Below are 15,778 nucleotides of genomic sequence, written 5' to 3' on the forward strand. Positions count from 1 at the left end.
AGCAATGGCTAATTTGGTTGACAATGTTCCACCCTGTTTTTTTTTTTTTTTTTTATATATATCTTTTCCCCCCTCCATTTTCCTCCGATTTTCTCCCATCCCAATGTTAGTCGTTATGCCAATTCCCAATCCCCTTCTTGGTCGCTGCGCACTTACCCCCCACAGTCGGTCTGGGAGAGTGGAGGCTATCACGTGCTTCCTCCGACACACGTCCAGCCAATCAACCGCTTCTTTTCACCTGGCAGCGCGGATTCTCATTGAGAGGGCGTAGCGTGTGGAAGGATCCCACTATCCCACTCAAGTCCTATCCGCGCTTAGCAGGCGCCCCGACCGAACTGTAGGAGTCGCTGTTTACAACGACCCGGACCCACCCCGCCAGCTTCTCCCACCCTCTAATACTGCCAATTGTATTAGTGTGAACGGCCAGCCAGGCTGGTGACAACCCTGGAGCTGTGAGCTGGATTCGAACAGGCGAATCTAGCCGCTCCGGGGTTTGGTGACGAACGCAATCTCCGTTACGCCACCTGACCGCCCTGTTATAGGGTTATATACCTAACGGGGGGGGAAATCTATTACAAAATGTAAGGGAATACATATAAATGCTGATACATATCCAATTGTCATGTAAACTGTATTTTACCAATATGTAAATGGCTGCTTTAAAAAAATAAATATCCAAAGCGCTTTACAATTTGTTACTCACATTTTTACCCATTCACTCACACATTCACACACTGACGGCGGAGGCAACCATGCAAGGTGCCAACCTGCTCATCGGGAGCAATTAGAGGTTAAGTGTCTTGCTCAAGGACACATCGATACACTGCCCGGGAGGAGCGGGAATCGAACCGGGAACCTCCGGATTGCCAGATGACTGCTCTACCTCCCAAGCCACTGTCGCCACTGTATACAATGTAACACGTTATTATAAAAAAAATTATAAATTGGTTATAAAGCATTATTTGGCTTTATACCTCTGTCCTGCCGCATCACACCAATGATCATGTATCAATTGATCACCCTCTTGTGTAAATATATACATTACACAGTAATTGATCATTATTATAAAGTGTTATACCTTTTCATTCGAATTCCATTGCTAGGGGAACAGCTTTGTCCTATGTTTACTTCCTGTCAGATACTGTATTATCAAACATTGCAACAGGAAACACAAATGGGGCCATTTAGAATGTTTATATTGTCAAGTTGAAAAGGTCTATACGATTTGCATTATAATAATTCTCTGTCTGTTTCCCGACTGTAAATTGTACCTCATCCCATTTCTGCTTTGCACTGTATAGTATATTGTATTGTAACTCAGTTACTTCTACTCTGCATTGTACATTGTATATATGTATATACTGAACACTTTTGTCTACGTCTATTTTATACTTGCTATACTTATTTTATACTTATCTATTTTTGTCTAGCACAGTCTCTGGAGCGTAACAGAAAGAAGCATTTTGTATAAAAGTATTCTGTACTTCTGTATAACAACTAATAAAGAAACTTGAAACTTAATACATTTTCCCAATGATAAATCCCTATACGGGTGGACCGCGCGGGAAACTAACGTGACATCAGACTACACCTCCCTATTGCCAGAGTATGTAGAGGGAGTCTCACACAAGTGAGACTTCAGACTTGAAAGTTGACGTTTGTTCTCGTCCGTTTGAATGGTAGCTACATACATGTTATACATTAGCAGAGCCAAGGAATTTGTGCTGCCCCACACTTTTAAGGTATGAGCAGGCTAAACACATTTTTCGTTGGTAAATCTATTTCATCATTTCCGACCTATAGTCCTATATTTTGTGTAGACATATTTGATGTGGTTGGACCTTTTCTCATTCCTGGGAACACAGTTTGTGCGCCAACATGTATGCTACATGAGGGTAATAATTCTTTGTAATTTCTGGCTGTATAGGCGCCGATACAGCCTGAAAATACAAATAATTATTACCCTCATGTCATCATCACATACCGCAATATACTGAGCACACATTAGGAACAAACACATCATTCAAATGTAATGTTAGCGCCCACCACATCAAGTACGTCTACACAAAATATAGGACTATAAGTTGTAGGTTGGAAATTATGGAATAGATTTACCAATGAAAAAGGTGTTTAGCCTGCTCATACCTTAAAAGTGTGGGGCAGCACGAATTCCTTGACTCTGCTAAGTATTGTTGAATATTTACATTATTAACACTTTGCAATAGCTAATTATGTATATGTCCCTAACAGGGTGGAACTCTCTCACGGTCGATGGCTGAACAATCCACCCGTAATTATTATTATTTAAGTGCTTGAGCTCTACCAATACAAGTACCTGAAGGTTAAACATGTTATTTCCCTTATATAATTCTAAAAACACAAAAGAAAAACTTGATTTCCCCCCCATAGGTTAGCAGATTGAAAAGTCACCAATAGTCAGGAATGACCCATCTACTTAACTTGCGAGGCAGCTGGATTCACAAGATCACAAGGTTCTGGTGTAACAAACCATCGGATCTGGTGCATCAGGTTACCGACCTTCTACCTTTTCAGTGAAAAACACAGTTTCCTGCTTAAATATATGTGTAATTCTTCCTGTAGTGTATGGTCTAGTCGTATTGCTGTAGTGTAGACTATAAACAAACACCGTTGTAGCAGCATGTACTCCTAAAAATAAATTGATTCTGGAAAATGTAAAAAGGAACCTCGTATGTAAACTCACGAGGGGGCATTTATGATTATTTTCATGAATCATAGCCATTCCTGTCCCTCTCAATTTTCCACTTTAAGAGAACATGCGCTCCTTGGAGAGGGGGGTGGGGGTCACTGTAGAGCGCTGTTCTATACTTCACAATCATTGGATCTACGTCATTATTTGTAGAGGGGGATTTAATAGAGAGGGGATGTAATTGTTTACCGAATATGACTTAATAATGGGCTCTATGAGTTCCCAATTATCAAATAACTGGAGCCGAATTACAAGGAGTGACATGCCAGAGACGGCTCAGCTGATGGGGTTTAGTTGTTAGCAACTATGCCAATCTCAATAACCCAAGCCACTCATGTTTCAGTGGAAAAATACAGCAAGGAAGCACCGCCGGCCAGCCCACCAGTTAGACCTCCAATTAGACTAGATGCAGCACGGACCGGTTGTAGGAGAATTTGAGCATTTGAGCTCCCAAAAGAAGAAGTTGGGAGAGAGGGGGGACCAACAATGACCTGTTGTTTATCAATGTGGCTCTGCTCATGACACCTTGCCTTCGTAGAGAACTTCAGCCCCCCGGTCCTGAGAGGAATACTGATCAGTCTACCACAGAGGCTTTGTGATGGAGGGGTAAGTAACTCTGTGTGTGTGTGTGTGTGTGTGTGTGTGTGTGTGTGTGTGTGTGTGTGTGTGTGTGTGTGTGTGTGTGTGTGTGTGTGTGTGTGTGTGTGTGTGTGTGTGTGTGTGTGTGTGTGTGTGTGTGTGTGTGTGTGTGTGTGTGTGTGTGTGTGTGTGTGTGTGTGTGTGTGTGTGTGTGTGTGTGTGTGTGTGTGCGTGCGCGCGCGCGTGTGTGTGTGTGTGCGTGCGTGTGTGTGTGCGTGCGTGTGTGTGTGTCCTTTACAGTGTTGTTTTGCCTCTTGCTAATATTCATTCTGACAGTGGGGGAACCTCTAGTTCATCCTAGCCTAGTTGCTGGTGGAAAACTTTCCACTCCTGATAATCCTACACGCTTATGTTCAGCAATAAATAAATAAAGCTTCCTATCAGTGCCAAAATATGTGTGAGCTGAGTAGCTTTAGTTTTTTTTTTATCTCTGTACCGAACCTGGAGCAGCGCAGGTCTGGATATCTCGCATCCTGCTGCAGCGTCAAACACATCTATAGAAAAGGGGTGTATTTTAAATTCTCATCCTTTTGACATGATTTGCTATTCTAACAGTGTCCACTCCTGTGTGTGTGTTGGTGACCATGACCAGGGACTTCCCTAAGGAGAGCGGACGGGACGTGGTGCTGCAGGACAAAAGCATGGCGAAGAATAAGGGCCAGCTGCTCCTGGACCGGGGCCAATGGGCGAACAAGCTGGAGTTCCTCCTGGCCGTGGCCGGGACACTGGTGGGCCTGGGGAACCTGTGGAGGTTCCCCTACCTGTGTTACAAGAACGGAGGAGGTAAGAGAACATTATCCTTAAGACATGTTTTTTTTGGGGGGGTTTGTTTTTGTACTGGAATCGTTCCACGCAAGGTCATGAACTGTGGCTTACCTGTTAATAACTTCATAGTTATGTCAACAAATGTGAATACATAACCTTGACAGGCCTATATGATTTCAATGGTGTCACAACATTTGATTTATAGACATATCATAACATAAAACAAGGAACAAATGTCACTTTGTTCCGGGTATAGATTGTGCCTGTGTGCTGTTATAGCTGTGTGACTCTGTTGCTATTTTAACAATGATGCAACAACAATTATTATGACAGTATCTAATGATAATAATAATAATAATACAAGCTGTATCTATACATTACAGGCTCATAATGCAGTTTCAAAGTGCAATTATTGAAAATGATATGTATATATTTCATAGAACATATATATAATTTTCGATAATTGCACTTTGAAACTGCATTATGTATACAAATAATATTCATGCAAGACTTTAAAAACAGCTCAAAACAAACAGAAAAACTAAAAACAACTATTGAGTAAAAGCAAGTCTTTAAAGGTATGTATTATAGTTCTACAATAAGTTTAAACATCTACCATTTTGTACTCACTCTTGTTTAGTCTTTCTGCAGTATTGTTTAATTCATACCTTAGTGAATTCAAGTGTGTGTGTGTGTGTGTGTGTGTGTGTGTGTGTGTGTGTGTGTGTGTGTGTGTGTGTGTGTGTGTGTGTGTGTGTGTGTGTGTGTGTGTTTGACTTTGCTTTAAAACACGTTTCACAGCAGAATAGCTGTGAAATTACCGTGGAATATTTCAAATTCCTTTACTGTAAAATATTGATGGTTCCATTGTCACCCCAGAAAAAATAAATAACGCACATCCTCCGTTTGTTGGTGCTGAGCCAAACTGTAAAAACAGTAATACATAAGACAAAGCGGGGCTCGCAACTCACTTGTTGTTCCAAGGTGTTTTAATTGACAAAAAGGCAGTAGATACGACGTTTCGACCAACCTTTCCGGTCTTCTTCAAGCATTCTTCCATTGTCACCCCCTCCACTCACGTCCGTAACCTTGGCATCATCCTGGACTCCACCCTTTCTTTCCTCCCTTCCTCTTTTTTTGTTCTGTTTTTGTTCTGTTTTTTGTTTTGCCATAGTTTTTGTCTCTTCTACCCATGTAAAGCGTCTTTGAACACCTGGAAAAGCGCTATGTAAAATAGATGTATTATTATTATTATTATTATTACTGTGAACTGGAGTTGCTAGTAAAGTGCTGTGAAATGTATACATTCACAACGTGACCATCATTAACCGCAGGCTGCTGTCATTTAAGGATTGAGGATGGCTCAACGTGTTAGGATGCACATTGTGTAACACAGAATCCTGGGTTTGAATTGAGTAATTGTCATTTTTCCTGTCTCTACTCTATCATTAATTTCCCTCTTATCACGTATGAAATTGTTGTAAACAGTGGTTGAATAATACCTGTTCCTGCGGTGTCTATGATATCCCAAAAAGGTGTGGGTGTAGAATGACTAGAGACCATAAGTTCAAAAAGAAAGAAGCGTTTATTGGCTACCCACACAGACGTGACCAATTCACTCCTAAAAGGCTGTACACTCTAAAAATAGGTGATCCCATAAACACACACTATACTACGTACACCGAGAGTCACCGTCATCCAAAAATTACACCGTTTACAAGATCTTGTACAAAAGCGAATACTAAGGCGAGCAGAGAGCTTTGCTATTCTAGTGGTCTATGACGAATCGATATTGAAAGTCCTTCATCGACGAGATTTTCTGGCTTGGGTCCTCTTCATCAGCTTTCTCATATTCATCTCTTCCGTGTTCCCCGGCGCACACCTTTTTATAAAAGGAGTTGAGGGTACCTGCGTGACATCACAGGAAGTGATGTCACGGAAGTGTTTCTCCCGATCAAAAACTGGTTTCGTTCAAATTTGAAAAAAGGGCTGTTTTAGCAACCCAACGGCTTCTCGCCATAAATTCTAATCTCCAAATTTATGGGGGAATCTTTCAATTTTCCAAAATTTTTCGAGAGAACGATAGCTTTTCGAAATGCTATAAAAAGGATATGAACCGATTAAAAAACAATCTGTTTCGACAATGTTGACTGCAAACAAGTCATTGATAAGCGACGGGCAGATTAGACACATAGCCATAATTTAAAACATAGATTATGCGTTTTTTTACACTAACATTGAAGTGGATGATGGCATTCAACAGGGTAAAAAGGTAAACAAGGCCGGCACTGATAGTGTTAAGATACCTTAACTCATAGGGCGGTTAGGTGGCCGAGCGGAGATTGCGTTCGTCACCAACCCCGGAGCTGTGAGCTGGATTCGCCTGTTCGAATCCAGCTCACAGCTCCAGGGTTGTCACCAGCTTGGCTGGCCGTCTGCACTAATACAATTGGCTGTATTAGAGGGTGGGAGAAGCTGGCGGGGTGGGTCCGGGTCGTTGTAAACAGCGACTCCTACAGTTCGGTCGGGGCGCCTGCTAAGTGCGGATAGGACTTGAGGGGGATAGTGTGGTCCTCCCACACGCTACGCCCTCTCGATGAGAATCCGCGCTGCCAGGTGAAAAGAAGCGGTGATTGGCTGGACGTGTGTCGGAGGAAGCACGTCGTGGTAGCCTCCACTCTCCCAGATGATCTGACTGTGGGGGGTAAGTGCGCAGCGACCAGGAAGGGACTGGGAATTGGCATACGACTAACATTGGGATGGGAGAAAATCGGAGGAAAATGGAGAAAAAAAAAAAAAAAAAAAAAAAAACGATACCTTAACTCATTCTGCGCCATCACTTAATGTGCAAGAGGGCGCTAGAACGCCACCGCTTTAATCAATGGGGGGACTGCGAGATTTGCGAGTGCTTAAAATATATCTTATATTATAGCTATGGGTCTAATACACCCATCGATTATCAATGAGTTGCTTCCAGTCAAGCTGTACAAAACGGATTGTTTTTTCATCCGTACATTTCCGTTTTATACCGTTTTGAATATGAATATAGTTTTACTTTTGGTGATTCTTAGTAATCACGTTGTCATTTTTCGCCTGATTATCTAATCATCCTGAAATCAACGCTAGATCATCGTTATTATCCTTCCTCATGCAAGAATGAAAAGGGCCTCATAGCGAGAGGCTCCCCCAGTCCCCTCCTGCACCCAACGGCACACAGCCACACAGACAGCCGCGTTCGTGGTTAGAAAGAAATATCAGATCAACGCAAGATTTTATATATAGAGTCCTTACCTGGTATCTGAAATAATCCAATTATCTGATTCCAAATACTGCTCGTGGAGGTCCGTCCCACATTACCGAGCGTTACACCTGAACGGGCGGGTGGGGTTAGTGGCATGGTACATCGTTGTAAAGGCCTGCCTCGTCTGAGTATTTAAACCCTACCCGCACGGCTCAGATCGGCCCTGAAAAGAAACTACACCATTTCTAATAGAGTGCAATACCTGCTGGAAAGCGTAGGTGGCGATATTTGCCCTTTTGCAAGCTCAGACCCATTCCCAATGATAACATCAGGCTGGATGGATGAAAATGAATGGATATAACTAATAAAAGAAATAACGATTAAAACCAGACTTTTCTCGTGATTGGCGCTGAGCGGTTGGCGAGTCAACCCGACTTTTTCCGTGATTGGCGTTGAATGAGTTAAGAAATGTTCATAATTTTTTTTACAAAAAAATGTAATAAAGGTTTACTCTATTTACTGTGGAAATGGTTCACCACACATTTCAGTATAGGCACAAAGTACTACTCTACTGTGAAATGGAAAAATCATAGTTCAAATGTAAAAGGAATTGCAGTTCACAGTGGTGCATTGTCATTCTGTGAACCGTTGTGTGTAAATCACAGCAGGGGTTAAGAGTGTGGGTGAGCAGAGATAACAGGGCATTAACACCATCCATACTCGTCTTGTTAGGCCCCTTGTCAAGTGTTATCTGAAAACAGTCCTGTTATCAACTTTGGTAGGAAGGCCTAGCCTTCAAGAATTGCGTAAGCAATAACCTGATAGGCAATTGAAAAAAACAATTGGAAATGTTTGTTTATTTAAAAAGAAAATGTAACTGGACTGTGTTATGATATCTCTTGTATGTATTGTACTGTCACAATCTGGTTTTGAGAGTCGAAGTTGTGGGCGCGGTCACTGTACCATTGCATTGTGCCGGGTTTGGATCGTGCAAGGAGCCGAGGTTGCTGGTAATACTAAGCAAATACTCTGGGCAAAAAGGGGCAACAAAGGTTGGGGGGGGGTTTGGTTTTGTCAATGGTGTAGTATGTCTCTCTTCTTCTACTCTTTACCTTGTGTATCATGTATGTATTGTATGTGTTCTATTTTCAGATTCTTTATATATTCTTTTATATGAAACTGCTTATGCTGCATGCATGCCATCTTGCCAAGGATTCTCTGAAGATATTGTATCTCAATGGGACCTTGCTGGCTAAATAAAAGATGAATAAAAATGTATAAATAAAGATAAAAAAAAAACAAGATAAAAAAAGAACAAGATTAAATCTCAGCCTAACAATGTATGCCGTATGGTGAAGGCTGAGAAGTGGCTAGAAAACGATTCTTGTTCCCACCTCGGCGGACTACACAATTTTCACTCTGGGTGAAATATATATTGGTGTAGATTTAGGAACAAAAAGTTCTCCATTGACAAACTAGCCCATTTTGCGCAATCATAATTTTAAAGTCGGGACTAGATCTTTCCTCGCGAACGGATACTTGGTCACCACAGAGTTTTATTTGACGTAATTGGTGCGAGTTCGGTCACGTATCTTGCGCTTGACCAATAGCAGCTCTCTTTGTTGCGAGGACACAGCCGTCGGGCGACAACAAATTACATCCACAGAGTAACGTTACGGACGAAAATGGACAAAAAACACCTTCTAAAGTTCGCAATTCTTTTTCTAAACAATATTATATGCATCTCACGTCCGTTCAGAAAGAACGTGTACAAGATTTTACACAGACACGGTGGGATAGATATAGAAACTGCGTTGAACGGTGGCTTAACCTACCAGGCCAGAATCATACCATTGCGGAGACATACACACATTGTTTAGAGATCGATTTGTGTCATAAATGTCATAATATATATCTGTAACTTATGTTGTGTATGTCATAAATGTCATGATGAATTGAAAATGGGGGACCCTGATCTCTGGTCTGCACCCCCTTAACAATTGTATGTATTGAGCCGTACTATTGTACCCATTCTGCAATCTGTTAATAAAGTTTTCAATCAATCAAGATGTGGATACACTATTTGATGCTGTGCTGAGATACAGTTTAGCTTTGTTTTTGTTTACATAACTAGCATTCTAGTTTTCTTCAGATACTGTATGCCATCTAGTTTGATTGTTTACAGTGATGTTTATGTAGCTCTGCTAGTTCATAGTGATGTTAGCTTTCAGAACCCCCTCATCCACCACCACACTTCCCAGGCAACACTGATGTTAATCATCCTCACCACTGTCATCTGAGTCATCATCCCATGTAGCCCTATATCCTCAGTTTCCTTAAAACATTTGCACAGTTTTGGCATTGACAAAGATCTGTACATGGCAATTTTGCAGACACACAGGAACATCTTCTTGTTTCACATTAGAGTTGCCTTAACTGATAACTGTAAGTCACAGTAACCGAACATATTTGAGTTGCCTTAACTAAGAACTGTAAGTAAGTCACATGTAGCCCTATATCCTCAGTTTCCTTCTAAACATTTGCACAGTTTTGGCATTGACAAAGATCTGTACATGGCAGCTTTGCAGACACACAGGAACATCTTCTTGTCTCACATTTGAGTTACCTTAACTGAGAACTATAAGTCACAGTAACCGAACATATTTGAGTTAAGGCAACTCAAATGTGAGACAAGAAGATGTTCCTGTGTGTCTGCAAAACTGGGGTTTGGATGTATAGGGCGAGGGTATTAGGGTTATACAGTAGTAGTGTGATTTGTTTGTATTTGTTGAGATCAGTTTGACACTGATCTCTCCACACACCTCACTGTTTACTAATTTAACTCTGTAGTGTATATTGTATATATGTATATTGAATATTCCTCTTTACTTTTTTTTACTGTATGAAGCACACTCTCAGGGGCTCATACAGAAACAAGCCTTTCATCGTAAAGTACCTGTATTTTGATAAATAATAAACAAACTTGAAACTTGTATATGTATTTTTGTACCTGCATTCTATTTTGTCTTTAAATGGGAAATAAAAAGGTTAATGAGTAATTTATTGATTTGTAAATTGTTTGACATTCCAAATTAAGGGGATGGTGCAGTGTTTTGATTGATTAACTATCTTGATCAAAAGTGTGTGGGTATACTATCCACTGAACTGTTTTGTGTACGACCTCAATCTTAAGAAGATTGTACCAGCAACTTTAATATTGCAGGTTGGGAATCACAAGGTAAAGTGTTTTTGATACAAATGTGCTGCATGCATCACGGATTGTGTGTTTATGGAGGTTTATAGAATAATTTCCCCGACAGGACGTCATGCATCGGTGTGTGCAATGCTGTGTTGTGGTGTAGAGATAGAAGGCGATATGATTTAAATGTATGTATGGTTAATAACACGTACGTTATGGCCCGTTTCACAGCTGTATTCAATCGCTTGCCTATAGCAAGTAGCGTATATGCATATAACATTGTTTAGAAGCCTATTTTGCGAACGTTAGAATGTGTTTTTTGTCCATTTTCGTCGAGATGTACTCCGTGGATGACATGACATCACGTTACTGTTTACACAATGTCTTGTGGTCTGTAACTTGGCAACAAAGAGAGCTGCTATTGGTCGAGCTCAAGATACGTGACCAAACTCGCACCAATTACATGATTGATTGATTGATTGATTGATTGAAAACTTTATTAACAGATTGCAGAATGGGTACAATACAGTACAGCTCAATACACACAATTGTTAAGGGGATGCAGACCAGAAAAAGACTTTCGTCTTGTTTACATCAGGGTCCCCCATTTTCAATTCATCATAACATATATGACATGATATATGACTGTACATTGGAGGTGGTTGGGTGGGGGGGGGGGGGGTAGGTAGGCGGAGTGGGGGAAACTGTACAACTGTACAAGCAAAACTGTACATTGGAATATCAACAAAACCATACTTGGTTCCAAGTATTCCAAATAAAACTCTGTGGTGACCAAGTATCCGTTCGCGAGGAAAGATCTAGTCCCGACTTTAAAATTATGATTGCGCAAAATGGGCTAGTTTGTCAATGGAGAACTTTTTGTTCCTAAATCTACACCAATATATCTTTCACCCAGAGTGAAAATTGTGTAGTCCGCCAAGGTGGGAACGGGATGAAACGATGCAGCCTTCACCTTACGGCCTAATGTGGCTATGTTGTCGTTAGCCACAACATAGTTGTGCCAAAACATTGGGGTAGAGGACGCCATTATCTACATGCTACATGCTGCACACACGTTGGCCTGATGGTGGTGCTAGAGGAAAGGTCACAGGGTCAACAGATACATACACAGGGGCAAAAACATAACCTCCCGAGAGGTAAAGAATAATTAGTAAACAATTCAACCCTGAAACAGAGTGTGTGATCTAAACGGTCCAGATGTTATGAGAGTGTGGACCTTTCGGGGTGGGTCGAAGATCGCTCTGTGTTTGTAGCCCTGGAACTAAAATCCAGAATGGTCTCTCAGGGGACCTGAGTGTCATGTGACCTCATTTGAGTGATCATGTCACTTAGAATATATCACATGTATCGTGAAACACCTGATATCAGTAGAAAATGATGATTGATCAAATTGATTTCTGCCATCGATGTATGTTGTTGTGACGGTATGTAGTAGTAGTAACCCGAGGCATATGAATTCCCAGGCGCTTTCCTGATTCCATATGTCCTGTTCCTATTCTGCTGTGGGATGCCGATGTTCCTCATGGAGACGGCCATGGGCCAGTACACATCCCAGGGATGCATCACCTGCTGGAGACAATTCTGCCCCCTGTTTGAAGGTAAGAGCACTCCGATGGTCCAGCCACGAGGCAGCTTGTAGTAGAGCGGGGCGATTAATAGAGTTTTAATTTCAATTACCATTTTGTCTTCCCACGATCATGAAAACAAGATAATCGAAGATACAATGATTGTTGTGCCGCATGCCGTGTTGCTCTCAATTGGTCTTGTGTTGTAAATGCGGCGCACCCTTCCTTCACAGCGGTGCACTCAATCAAAATAATCACGGTTATGATTTTTGCCATAATCGAGCCCTAGCTTGTAGTGTATTCCAGGAAGAGAGAGCGGAGTACTTAAAAGCATCTTACCTAGTTCTGTGCAAACAGATAATAGGTACAGGTCAGACAAGCGTAGCCTATAGCTTCCAGTGTTGCATGATATAAAAGTGTAGAGATAGGAGGGGAGCCTACCAAGAACGGCATTAAAATAGAATGGGTGTTGCCTCTGGATTGACAAAGAGGACCGATTAGCCTCAGTGTACAAGGTACAGTGATATGTGAGAGCTTTACAGACAGTCACAGACAGTCACAAACCTCAGCGCACTCTGACAGACAATATCTAACACACTGAGCAAAGGTAAAAACGTTGCAGCAACAAAGTGTTTAAGTGGTGAAAACAGGAATGGAGGACAGTGGTTCTGCGACGCCATGAACTAACTGTTGAGCCTTCCCAAGGTGATGTCGGCCAGCCCCATCTCGCTTAACATAATAAATAACGGCCACAGGAAGAAAGGTACATAATGTATGTTGGGTTATAGCCATAAATAATACATTAATGCATTGTATTGAAAATGTGTACATATTACAATTAAGCACATATATTATATATTCAAACGGTTTTAACTTATTATATTTTCAGAAGTTCCCCTGCTGGGGATTGAACCCTAACCTTGACCCTAACTTTATATCTTAACCATGACTATTAAGCGAATGTTAAAACGAACCTCAACTCTATAACCATAGTGTGAGAGCATCTACCCCTCGACTGCAATGATTGTTGGTTCAACTCCTGATTGTGGCGTTTGTTTTGGACTTTTGCAGATACAATACGATATGTAAATATATGACTTATTATATTACATAACATAACGTACATAACATACATTATGTACCTTTTTCTCCTGTGGTCGATTAGTACTTTATTTACATCTTCTGATGACCGTGGCATGTGGGCCTAACTCAACAAAAGGTCAGTGAAGGGAGGTGCCCATTTAATAACCCTGGCAATATATTGGCTCTCACTGCCATTGTGGTGGCCATTACAAGCCATGTGGTCGTGTATTGTTATGGGCCTTGCTCTTCATGCTTATAGGCATCACAGCCTCTCCTTTGGCAGTGGGCTCGGTTACGTCACTGAGCCTGTATCCTTAGGGCACAACTACTTTGTGATTTATTATTCATTCTTAGTCTAGCTTACCGGTATGTACTTTAACTAAATTAAGAAAAGTATACCGTTACCTTAAGTGCTATGTTGTCCGTGTCAAATTACTTTGCATACATTCTTCTTGGATTACAGCACCACAAATGTACTGTGTACATTCTGGAAAAGGTGGTCAAGTGAGTGAGGATTAATTGAAAACGATAAGCTAATTTACCAAACACGTGTATGTAACAGAATATGGCCCTTCTCTTCGGCTTTGAGTGAAGTTTAACAAACATCATAGTTGATCGATTTGAATTTATTTGACCATTCATAAAAGATACATATAAAACTGCCGCAGGAATACATACATTTAAAAAAAATCAGAGGTTAAAAAATAAAGCCAAAAGGCTTATTTCCATTGTGGACCTCTGATCAGTATCATCAATAATGTTTGTTAATAGCAATGTTTTGCTAAAATCAGCTTTACTAAACGTGGGAGGTAAAGGCCAGAATGACTTATGGTTATGGGAGAACTAAAAACATCATTACTAAATTCACAAGTACAATAGCTAGAGTAATTATTTTACACGTCGTCATACTGGTAGAAAAATATTAAAATTTGATCAATATCAATATCATCGGTATCGATATCAACCGATACCGATATATGCAGGGTTTCCCCCCCAAAAAACTGAATCATTTCAGGTAATTAACATTACATATCTCTTGTCGTGTAATTAACACAACATTATGCATACTTTGACAATAAATAAAATAATAATTAGTTCTTACTTGTTTGCCTGGGTAAATACAGGTTAAATAAATGTAAAAAATAAATTAAAAATTAAAAATGTTTTTGAAAACCGATATTTTCCAATATCACATTTTTATGCCAATATCGGCCGATAATATCGGTAGGCCGATAATATCGGACATCCCTAATTTATATCCATCCAATCAGGTTGAAGATTTGGTGTTAACAATGGACAGCCAACATAACTGCATCCTAATTAAAATGTACTTAAAATGGCCCATTTTAAAGAACAAATGTAAATTATAAGAACTTCCAGTAGCATGGTAGTGTTACGGTTTGGTAGGTGTGTTGGACCCAGGTGTAGTACAGAACAGATAGGATGAGAGGCAGGCGTTGGTTTTCAGACAAAGGACTACTCTTTTATTCGAGTAGAGAAATGAACACGCATATGATGGCGGATAAACAAAGGGGGAGGAATCTCCGTCTCCAAAACACATTAAGATAATCTTCACAATACATAAAGTAATCTACACAATAAATCAGGGAAAATGGGCGGCTACGTGGCGTAGTGGGCAAGGCACTCGCCACGAAATGCTGGAGACGCTGGGCTCGTCAGTTCGAGCCCAGCGCTCCACATTTGCTTTCAGTTTAGCTGGTCGTCCACAGTAATACACATTGGCCGTATTACGGGGAGGGAAACTGAAGGGTGGGGATCGGGCGTTGTGGACAGCGACTCCTACAGGTCGGTTGGTGCGCCTGCGCAGTAGAATCAGGAAGTGTCGGGGGCAGCGTGAGCCTCCCACGCGTTACTCCTCGCCACTGAGAGATAGAGCTGCGCAGGTGAAAAGATGCGACTGCTGTTACCTCAAGTACCGGAGGGGACTTGTGCTATGTATGACTTAGTCCACATTGCAGCCGGCTTGTGGGAGGCAAGAAACAGCGTTCGTGACAGGGGAGGGTTGAATTGGATGATACGAAATTGGGATGGGAGAAAAATATAGAAAATGGGAGAAAAAGTGGATAAAAAAAAATCAGGGAAAATAAAAGGGGAGAAAGCAAGGTCTCCAAACACGTTGAATGGTAAACACGTCAAACGACGGTGCTGCATATACTGTACACACGGTAATATAAACTTTCAATAACTAATTCATTCGGCAATCAAAGTGACACAACAACTAAGACACATAGCAAACGTACTTATCCTCCATGGCAAGGAGCGATAAGGATTACACATGTAGGTATTACTCACGGACAGTTTGGTGATCGACTGACAGGGTTCTTCTTCTTCTTCTTCTTCTTCTTCTTCTTCTTCTTCTTCTTCTTCTTCTTCTTCTTCTTCTTCTTCTTCTTCTTCTTCTTCTTCTTCTTTATTTTTCCGGCAGTGTAAACGCAACATGGCTTTTACTCATAGATATATATATATATCTATGGTATTACTGCCCTCCTCAGTTCTATACTACGCCCACAATTGAG

General features: G+C 41.0%; 1 protein-coding gene across 1 annotated transcript in view; it reads left to right on the top strand.

Moving 5' to 3' along the window:
- The first annotated feature begins 3,971 nt into the window (after positions 1–3,971).
- The window catches only part of slc6a11a (solute carrier family 6 member 11a), a 45,737-nt gene continuing 33,930 nt past the window's right edge, over positions 3,972–15,778 (top strand). Inside the window, exons 1-2 of the mRNA XM_084317757.1 lie at positions 3,972–4,150; positions 12,057–12,191. Coding sequence (XP_084173883.1) covers positions 4,009–4,150; positions 12,057–12,191 — 277 coding nt within the window. The 5' untranslated portion in view covers positions 3,972–4,008. The remainder of the gene's footprint in view (positions 4,151–12,056; positions 12,192–15,778) is intronic.

This window comes from Notolepis coatsorum, assembly GCF_963971535.1.
Source record: "Notolepis coatsorum genome assembly, chromosome: 6".
Classification (NCBI taxonomy): Eukaryota; Metazoa; Chordata; class Actinopteri; order Aulopiformes; family Paralepididae; genus Notolepis; species Notolepis coatsorum.